We start from the raw sequence: 9,717 nt of genomic DNA on the forward strand, positions 1-9,717 counted from the left end.
GTTAGAGGGTTTGTATTTTGTTTTTGTTAAGTGAATTAGAGAGCTCTTAATTCTAAATATTATCCCTGCACCAGACACCCACACAACACACTGAGGGGGCTAATTTGACCCATTTAGGCCAGTGTATGTGCCTAAATCTATAGATTATATGACCATTTTATTTTTCAAGCATTCATCAGTCTCGATGTTTAGGTTCGGATTATTTGTGGCTAACCCCACAAGTTATATATGGGCTGATCCATTTATTTTTTATTTTTGGACAAAATATATACCAAAAAGGTTTAAACAAACAATTGTCTTAGCAATTCTGGTCATGGGAGAAATTGAAATCAAGTTGATGAATTTTTATTGAAAATGCAAAACAAAAATCTATTCAACGTTTTTTTGCGGATTAACGAGGCCCAACCTAACATCACATTGGGGTGCGTAGTGACCGAATGCAAATTAAGTCGGCCGATTTATCTTCTCACTCATCTCCTCACTTCTCTTTTCTTTCTCCTTTTTTCCTCCCTCAATCCGTCGTTTATCTTTTTTGGTCTTTGTTTTATGTCCTAATTTCAAATTTAATAACCCTCTTATAATTTATGTCTCTCATTTCGTGGTGTAAAAGGAGATCTCAAAATAGTGCAACACATGTGTGTAAATCTTGAAACAGAAGAAGAAATTTAGATAATTTTGTTTCAACTTGTTAAAATTCTCACTAATTAAAATTTGTAATTATTCTCAGCAATAATTCATCATATGAAATATTTATTTAGTTTCTTGTTCTATATGATAAATGTCATTTGAGTTTTCTAACAATGAAATTTAAATGTGTGCACTGAACTGAACCTGTTAAACAAAAAAAAACCCTAAAAATATAAGAATTGAACGATTACACCAAATCAAGAAACAACAACGCTGTTCATTCAACAATGAAGTGTCTAAGCATCATTGGTATCCCCAGGAATCCAATGCTGATTTGCTGTTGTTGCCACTTGCCAGTGCTCACTACGTGTCTAAAGATTAACCATATGTCAGGTTTTATGTTAAAAAAGCTGTTCAATAATGACTTTCAAACGGAAATAGATCTTGCATAAAAGCTCATGCGGTCCCAATTAATCCAAGATTGCGCAAACATTTCATATGCTCACATGAATTATGATCCTTAATGTGTGATCAACTCTTGTATGATTATTGATGTAACAGAGATCAACTCTGCAAAATCCAATGCATTACTATCCTGGTGCATGATGATGCACCAAGTTAATGGCATTCCACAAGCATTGACATTACATAATAATAGGGTCAAAACTGTTACATAGTTATACATGATTATCCGCAGCTAAATTTGGAGACGAGTTGTTGTTACCGGGTAAGGAATAATAAGGAGAATGGAGTGCAGAGTGTGCATCATCATCATCATCATGATGAGTTGATGGGGTCTCTTTCCTGAATGAGTTACTGTGAAGATCCCTTGTAACTTTAGCTGTAGTGTCCAAGAAGTACAAACTAAATGAGGTGAAGCAACAACAAGCAAACATAGGTATGGGACCATAAATCCATAGGAAGAGAGGAAATGAGAGATAAAAGGCCCGCAATCCGAGGGACCAAGAATGGCTTCCCCGGTTGAGGATCTTGCCAATGTATTCCATATGCTCCCTTTGGTCTCCGACCGTAGGCGCCGTGATTAGGAAGCTGACATGGGCATAGTATCTTATGGACTGCACATTGCATAGAAATGCAATAAGGAAGCAAATTGTGATGCAGATTTGTTTGATGGAAGTGGCTGTGTAAGGTATAAAAGGCATGCCCTCTGAAGCGCCAGTGCTGGTAGCAAAGATTCCAATCAGAGAACTCAGTGTGATTGCTGTTGTGGCAAGAAGAGTGGATGCCATTATGTTGTTGCGTATGGTTTGAACTGCCAAAACCCCATTCTTCAGCGGATCCTGTATGTCAAATACAACTCATATTTAAGTAGCGTTTCATTTGAGGTTCGAGAGACAAAAAACTGAGACTCAATATCATATTTGTTGATTGTTGATTCAGAAATTGATATTAAAATTTCAGTTTCTATTTCTAAAATTTTAGTATTTCATTACTTCTAAAAAATGTAGACACAAGAAATTGAAATTTTTGAAGACAAAAACTGAATCTTTAATAATATTTTATATCTAAAATGTTCTCATTTTAATTAATTAATTTTAACTTTATTTTTTGTGCAAATTAAATTAAAATTTTATTCTTATTTCTATCTCTATTAGGAGTAGATTCTCTTCAGTGAAAAAAATTAGATGGTATCAATTGTGATCTCTCATCCTTCAATACGCTCTCTCTCATATTTAATTTTAACCCCACTTATAAAGTCAATGGTAAAAGATCACAGTAAATTTTCTCAAATGTTTAAAAACGGAAAAATATACATTTTCTATTTCTATCTCCCACCTTACACCAAACAACATCTTCAGACTTATTTTAGAGTTTATTTTATCAAAAAACAAAGATTGAGATTCATTTTATCAAAATCAGAATCTTAAATGATTATTTACTCGTTTATATTCAATCAAACATACTATGACTACACTAGCCAACAAGTAATGAATGCGTTCCTCTTTTGAGATAGACATACATACGTTGACCTGTTTCTATCCCTTTGTGTTCCAAAACAAACCATTAATGATTCTAAAATCCCAAACGAAACAAATGATATAAATAAAAAAGGAGGAGGAAGAAGGAATACAGACACTCATCATGCATAGAACCCACTGGTGGCGAGAGTGGGCGTTGAGGCCAATGACAGTTCGGAGAGGAGTGCGGAGAATAGTGTAGAGAAGCCAAACATGGTACATCACGAACACCAACATACCCAACGGAACCAACACATACTCAAGCTCCTCCTTCTCAATCCACATCCCCATCCCCACACCCACTTATTGTGAATGATTGTCCATCCAAGTCCTCTTTATGTTATGTTGAATATTTGCAAGTCACTTTCACAAGTTGCAATAATACTTGTATAATATTAGCCATATGGATGCGGATATGTCAGACACACACAATAAGGTTGTTAAGATGATCGTAGGACTGAAAGATTCAATCAAGTGCTTAGCGACAATAATTACACTGTCAAGTGTAAGATTATTAATTGATTGTGTTGAGTGATGACCCCACCGCCCTTCCAACTTTTCTGCCACAACTCACATGTCTCGACTCTTCCACACCACGTGAACTTCCCCGCCCAGGATTATTTCTAAATTTTAAATGATCATCATCCACATACTTAGATTATTTAGCTTTTATTGCCATAAGTAAATACAAAATGATTATAGTAAAGAATCTATACTAGTTAGATTGATTTACAGATAATAGAGGAATGATAACTTCGTCATTTTTCATAGTTTTGTGTTTAACTTCTAGCATCTTGGAATTTTTTTAAAATATTATTTTTAATATTTTTAAAAAATAAATTGATTTAGAAATTAAAATTTATATTAGAATTGATTTATGGAATAAAATCGATATCCTTTTATAGTTACTATATCACCTTGATAGAAAACTAATAAAATTTTATCATTCCTATAATTATATTAATAAAATAATTTTAGTAAATTTTGATGCATATAAAATATGAGTTCTGCTACGTATTCAAGCAATTTTACATCTAAGTTATTTAGTTTACGCTGCCGAGTTTTGTCTTGTTCTTCTTCTTTTTCCTCCTCCTCCTCCTTCTTCTTCTCCTTATACTTTTTTTCATCTTTTTTTCATTATCGTCATCGTTACCACCACCATACCACCACATCCATCTCCTCCTCCTGATTCTTTTTTATTTGAATTTCTTTGATATTCTCTTTCATTTTCTTCTTTCTCATCATCATCATTATCATCATCACCAACAACATACATCAATATTTTACTAACATCATTATTAATTTTGATTCTCTGAGATCGAATGAACCGAAAATATTATCAAAACGAAATTATTGTATAATATCAAATGAACCGAAAATTGTTCATTATATGAATTCGAATTCAGAAACATCTGCGTCTCGAATAAACCGAAAATTAGTTTAAAACGAAACCATTGTATAATACTAAATGAACCGAAAATTGTCCATTATATAAATTTAAATTCGTTGATAACGATAACGACGATACGTATTAGAAGAAGACAATGACAATAACGATAATGATTATGACGACGATGATGATGGTGATGGGAGGAAAAGGATAAAAAAGAAGGAAGAGACAAAATTCCAATAGGAAGAGGAGGAGGAGGAGTTGCTACTAATGATGGTAACCAAATTGAAAAATAATAGAAAAGAAGGAGAAGAAGAAGATGTAGCATCCAAAATAATAAAGAAGAAGACCAAAAAAAAAAAACGAAAAAAAAAAATGCATAACTCAAATCACTTAAATATAAAATTGCTTAAATATAAAAAGTTACTCATAAAATATTTGACATAGTCATATAATTACACCATTCTTTTAAATTAATTAACTATAAATCGTTAACCACTAAACTATAATTGTTCTCCGTTGTGTCTACTAAAAAAAAACTGCAAAATACGAGTTATCGATAATAAATTCACTATCAACTTACATTTCTTTTATTTTTTTAATTTTAAAGGGTTTTGCTAAATTACTATCCTAAACCCTAAAGGCATAAATTAAATATACCATTAAAAAAATATTTAAATGTTATTTATTGCTTTTATGTATTAAAAATGTATAAAAACTTATTTTTGTAATAAATAGCATTAAAATATTTTTTTATTATATGCTTAAGCTTAACTTATATCCTAAAGACATAGGATAGCAAAATCCAATTTTAAAATGTATAAAACTATGCCAAAGAAATAATATATAAATTAGTTACAAATCCCACAATTAAATAGAGACAAAACATGGGACTATGGACTATATTTTATTGCAGATAAAAAAAAAAGCTTGAATTTTAGAGGGCTGGTATCTCCCTTCTATAAGTAGGCGTCAAAACTTCATTATGATTACAGAAGGAAAGAAAGAATTGGAAAAGAGCATTTCCAAGACATTTGAAGTGGTGTATCTATTACAGCATCTAGGAACTTTTGTCAGCAGCTTTTCCTAGAGAGGTGAAGTTCAACCTGAAGAGAACAAGATGGAAAATGAATGGTTAGCCAACCAACATTAAACTATCAATTCCCATATAAACTCACTCTCATTCAAAGTAGTTTACCTGATAAGAGGCTTCCTCTGGGGCAGAGGTGCAGCTGTAGAACTTATGAATGGAGCTGTCAGCTCAGCAGGCTTTCAGGGACAAACAAAACAAAAACAAATAGTCAGAAACTCTTCAATTTCTTATTTAAGAACTGCACCATAAAATGGTTTGAACAAGATTAAGAGGGTAACCTCTAGCTCCTCCAAGCTCTCATTGGGGAGTAAATGATTTGAACAAGAGGTTTCCTTCTCAGTAATAACTGGTTCGCCTACCACTGCCAGCTCTGAATGTGAAGAGTCCAAGTTGCTCTTGTTTATGTTCCCACCTAAATTTTTAAATTGATTTCTGTACTCAACATCATCTTCAAGCTCGTCAGGTTCTTCTGGTAAGGCTTGATGTGTATCATATGGACCAGATATGATCTTTTCAATGGCTAGATTTTCTGCTTCTTTAGAATTACATGTATTAATGCCAGTAAGCATATGGTTGACTTGTTGGATGCTTCTTGCTGATCCATTGGTCTCGCCATGCCTGGAAGGACTTCCCGTTAAAGATTTCAAATCAGGCTTCTCATTCACACTGTTGACTTCTGATTCATCGCATTTCATAGAACAAGAACTAGCAATGCTAACAGGATTTCTCGAGTCATCATGAACATCCCCGCTGGAGGGAGGTAAAGATGCAAAAGACTTGGAAGTTCTTAAGTTATCAATGCTGTCCTCCGCTCGCTTTCTCTTCCTTTCATCGGCTTCTCTCAAGGCAACTGCTTGTCCTTCTTGAGACTTCTCTGTCTGACCATGTACGGAATCCCTTAATTCTGAACTTCGCTTACTGTCCCAAGTTGCTTTAGTTGGCCGGGAAGGTCGAACGCCACCAGGAAAAACAAAGTTCGGTATGCTACGCCGTTTCACATGGGATACCTGGATAGCCATTCCTGGTTTCCACAAAGTATACATGTTGACAGAATGCTTAAATTCTTCAACGGTATGTCTTATATCAAATTGTTCGCCTTCATTCACGGGAACTCCTTGCTTACGTTGCAAACCCATGAAGTAGGAACAGTGGAAAGGCTTAGATTTGTCTGAAAAATCACCAGGATGTGGATGGCACTGAAGCATGCCATATGTGTGCCGCTCAATCTGGATGTTTAAAGGTAAAAGCAAATAAATAATGAAAATGGAAGTGTTCCTACCCCCTTTCTCATAGAAGAAGGTAAGAGCTAAGTAAGAAAGAAAGTAAATTAGATGTCATAACAGTGCTATACCTTCAATGTCAAGTGGCGGAGGCGGGACTCAACCCAGCCCTTCCATTTTCTAAGATCATCAGCATTCTCTGCTGAAACATCTATCTGCAGATAATTCTTATAAGCTTCAAAAAATGGATAAGGCTCAAAAAGAGCATCCCAATTGGCATTGTTCGCCTCCATTGCCTGCGCAGAATGACAGAAACTCAGAATTATGCAACTCAAATATCATCGAAATATAATCTTAACTAATAAGTAAACCACCCTAGAAGAAACTTAGTTCCATAATAAGAAAGTCATAAAAGAGATCATTGCAGATAAAAAATTATTTTGGCTTAACATAAAACCAGCTGCAACAACCAAGCCTTGTCCCACTAGGTGGAGTTGGCCTAGATAAGACAATGCCGCAATATTTTATCTCAAAACATATTAGTGTCTAAACCATTAACAATTAAATCTCATTGAATGGAAGGGAAAAAAGAAAAAGAGAAAATTGAACCAAATTTTGTTTCATTTTTCAAACTTCATATAGCTTGACTAAGACTATTTCCTTGAATTTTCCCAAAAGCCAATATTTCTGGAGCAATCCATCATACCTCACATATTTCATTTCCCCTCTGAAACTCCTCTGTCATAATACGCAATGTACTTGATGAAACATTGTAGCTAGAGTTCATGCAAGGATAAGCAGGAGTAATTATCGGCATTAGATGGAATCTATCCTTGGGATATCTTCTAGGATCCCAAACTTGGAGTCCAAGAGATCCTTCTTCAATAGCACAAAGCAGGACAGGGTTCGGCCAACGCCACTGAGTATACACCCTAAAGAACCTAGACACTAACATATTTGGAAGTGCATTTGGAAATAACTGACATATTCGAGCAACCAGCAATGCCCAGTTTATACCACCCAAAAAACCAGAAACCTGCCGACAACATATCATGTTTTAGGTTTACCCAAAAAACAACTTATCAGAGTAATATAATTATAATTGAGATAGGAAGAGAAGGAGCTTTGCTATACATTTGAATAGACACCACGTCGCTTTGCCCAAAATCTCATGCATCTCAATGTTGTGCGAAAATTCTGCACCTCAAAAACAGACATACAATGATTAATGTGACAGGAAACCTTGATGCATAAATCTCCAACCATGTTTAGGATTTCATATCCACTACCTGAATATTTGGAACCAAACGCAGGATTTGATCAGTCACTCTACAACCATTAAGACTACGAACAGTTTGTTCATCTGCATTTTGTAATATTGACTCCTGTGATATATCCAAGTCCTGTCACACAAAATCAGCCAGCGTTAAATATGATTAACTTTGCCTATACAAGCAACATGCAGACAAACATAACACAAGGTAGACAAGAACTGTTTGTCACTCAGCATGATTCAATTTCATACATATCAAATGGAACACCTTAGGCATATTAATCTTTAATCTTTAATCTTGCATAAAATACTTACCTCAGGAATAACCCACAAAGACAATCTTGCATAAAGGAGATCAATAGAAACACCATTGAACTTGAACCCCATCACTGGAACATGAGCATCAGGCACAGGGTGCAACTCTGTTACTTCTGGCATCTCAGACAGCATCCTATGTAGTTCACCAAAGAAATCTTCCTAAAGGTCAATTCAAATAACTATTTTAGCATATCAAAGATAAAACCTGCAAATGATATATTTGCAACAAGAAATCGTAATAATTATCATACTTCTCTGGATACATGCCTAGGTGCCACACAAAGCGTGTCTATATCAGCTCCAGGGCCATGGACCTACAAAATTTGGGTGCGAACTGGTAAAATAACACAATCTGAAAGAGGAGAGAAATAAAAAGAGAGAGATGACAATAAATGTATTACAGTGATTATCAGTATTATCACTTTTTCCAGTCCAAAATTCTGTACATTATATTCAAGCTTATAACATATGACAGTGCTACCCTTACTCACCCTCTCCAATCCTTTCTCCAGAAGGATGTCCAAGCTTGAATTGCAATTTAAAGATGAACAAAATACAGGCACAAAAACAAAAATTGGAAGATAAAAACAGAAACAGAGTTATACCCCTAATCGATAGGAGCCAAAGGTGAAAATCTTGGCATTTGCTTCTTGCACCAGTTGGTCATTGAGTCCCTTTGCACGGCTAATGGTTTTGACCCAAATCTTCACAATCTAGTTCGTATCAAAACAGAAAATAAAAGATCAGCAACCTCATAAGGAACACCACCAAAATTCAAAGACAGTACTTAATGAAAATGTAACAATACAATCAAAAGATTAAGTCAAACAGCTACTCTCAACTAAAGAATATTTCTCAAGAATTTTAACATGTTCATTCAAGAAGATTTATTCAACCTGATCTAGCCTGCCAAGAACTTCCTCCCTACTAACTGCCTCCTCCTGATTCTCGTACAAGCCAGCATCTTGCAAGTACTGAACATCCACAATCCCGAATCAGTAAATTAACACTTGAAAAACCTCAAGAACTAACTAGCAATGATTTAGAATAGCCTGAAATAGAACCTTTTCGAGTTCCCGAGTCTTGATCACATCATACTCAGTTGGTCCGCCCAATGAAATGGGCTCAGTAATGCCTAATCGTTGCTGCTGTCCATTATTTCGATTGCTCAGTCCCGGACTCCCCATCAATGAATAGATGATAAGGTTCTTTCTTCTTTTTCCCCTCTATTTTCTTTCTTCCCTTTTTTTTTTTGAATTATTATTTCAATAATTTATCTTTTTTTATTTTCTTCAACAACAGGAGAGACGTGAGGTTTAAAAGTAATCCACGATATTACACAGTATTCTCCCAATAAAATCAAAGAACACAACATGAGTTAGAAAAATGATAAAAGAAACGGAAACGAAAAAGACTGCAAGAATGAGATGAGATGATAATTGTTGATTGTACAGTATTGAGGGGAGAAACAACTCAAAGCTATGAACTTTGACAAAGGATATAACAATTACAAAAAGTACCCACAACAAAGATTTCCCCAACAACAAAAAGAAAAGGAAAAAGAGAAAAGAGTACAAATTGAAAACCCTAAAGAGCTAAATCAGCAGAAAGAAAGGACAAAAGCCATAAAGAGATTATCAGAAGCGGAGAAGCTGCGGCGCCTTGGTGGTAACAGTTGAGCGGAGCTGCTGTTGAACCCCCGAATCTTGCAACCACATAAATAAACGAAGAAGAAACCTGGGAACAACGACGATGGAAATTGTTAGAGAGAGTGGATGGATAAAGATTGTAGAAAGAAAGAAGCATACGCACACAGA

General features: G+C 34.9%; 2 protein-coding genes across 2 annotated transcripts; both read right to left on the reverse strand.

The window, feature by feature from the left end:
• Window positions 1-1,153: 1,153 nt before the first annotated feature.
• Window positions 1,154-2,938, reverse strand: LOC107481917 (uncharacterized). The gene is made up of 2 exons (XM_016102270.3): window positions 2,724-2,938; window positions 1,154-1,928 (listed from the first exon to the last, which is right to left on the reverse strand). Exons 1-2 carry the CDS (start codon window positions 2,895-2,897, stop codon window positions 1,305-1,307), a joined length of 798 nt encoding a protein of 265 aa, XP_015957756.1. The 5' UTR covers window positions 2,898-2,938; the 3' UTR covers window positions 1,154-1,304.
• Window positions 2,939-4,866: 1,928 nt separating this feature from the next.
• LOC107481913 (nuclear poly(A) polymerase 1) lies at window positions 4,867-9,711 on the reverse strand. The gene is made up of 12 exons (XM_016102264.3): window positions 8,965-9,711; window positions 8,797-8,874; window positions 8,506-8,613; window positions 8,152-8,214; window positions 7,898-8,059; window positions 7,599-7,712; window positions 7,444-7,506; window positions 7,016-7,345; window positions 6,441-6,605; window positions 5,368-6,315; window positions 5,195-5,265; window positions 4,867-5,102 (listed from the first exon to the last, which is right to left on the reverse strand). Exons 1-12 carry the CDS (start codon window positions 9,085-9,087, stop codon window positions 5,057-5,059), a joined length of 2,271 nt encoding a protein of 756 aa, XP_015957750.1. The 5' UTR covers window positions 9,088-9,711; the 3' UTR covers window positions 4,867-5,056.
• Between the last annotated feature and the right edge of the window lie 6 nt (window positions 9,712-9,717).

The sequence above is a fragment of the Arachis duranensis genome, chromosome 3 (assembly GCF_000817695.3).
Source record: "Arachis duranensis cultivar V14167 chromosome 3, aradu.V14167.gnm2.J7QH, whole genome shotgun sequence".
NCBI classification, from domain to species: Eukaryota; Viridiplantae; Streptophyta; class Magnoliopsida; order Fabales; family Fabaceae; genus Arachis; species Arachis duranensis.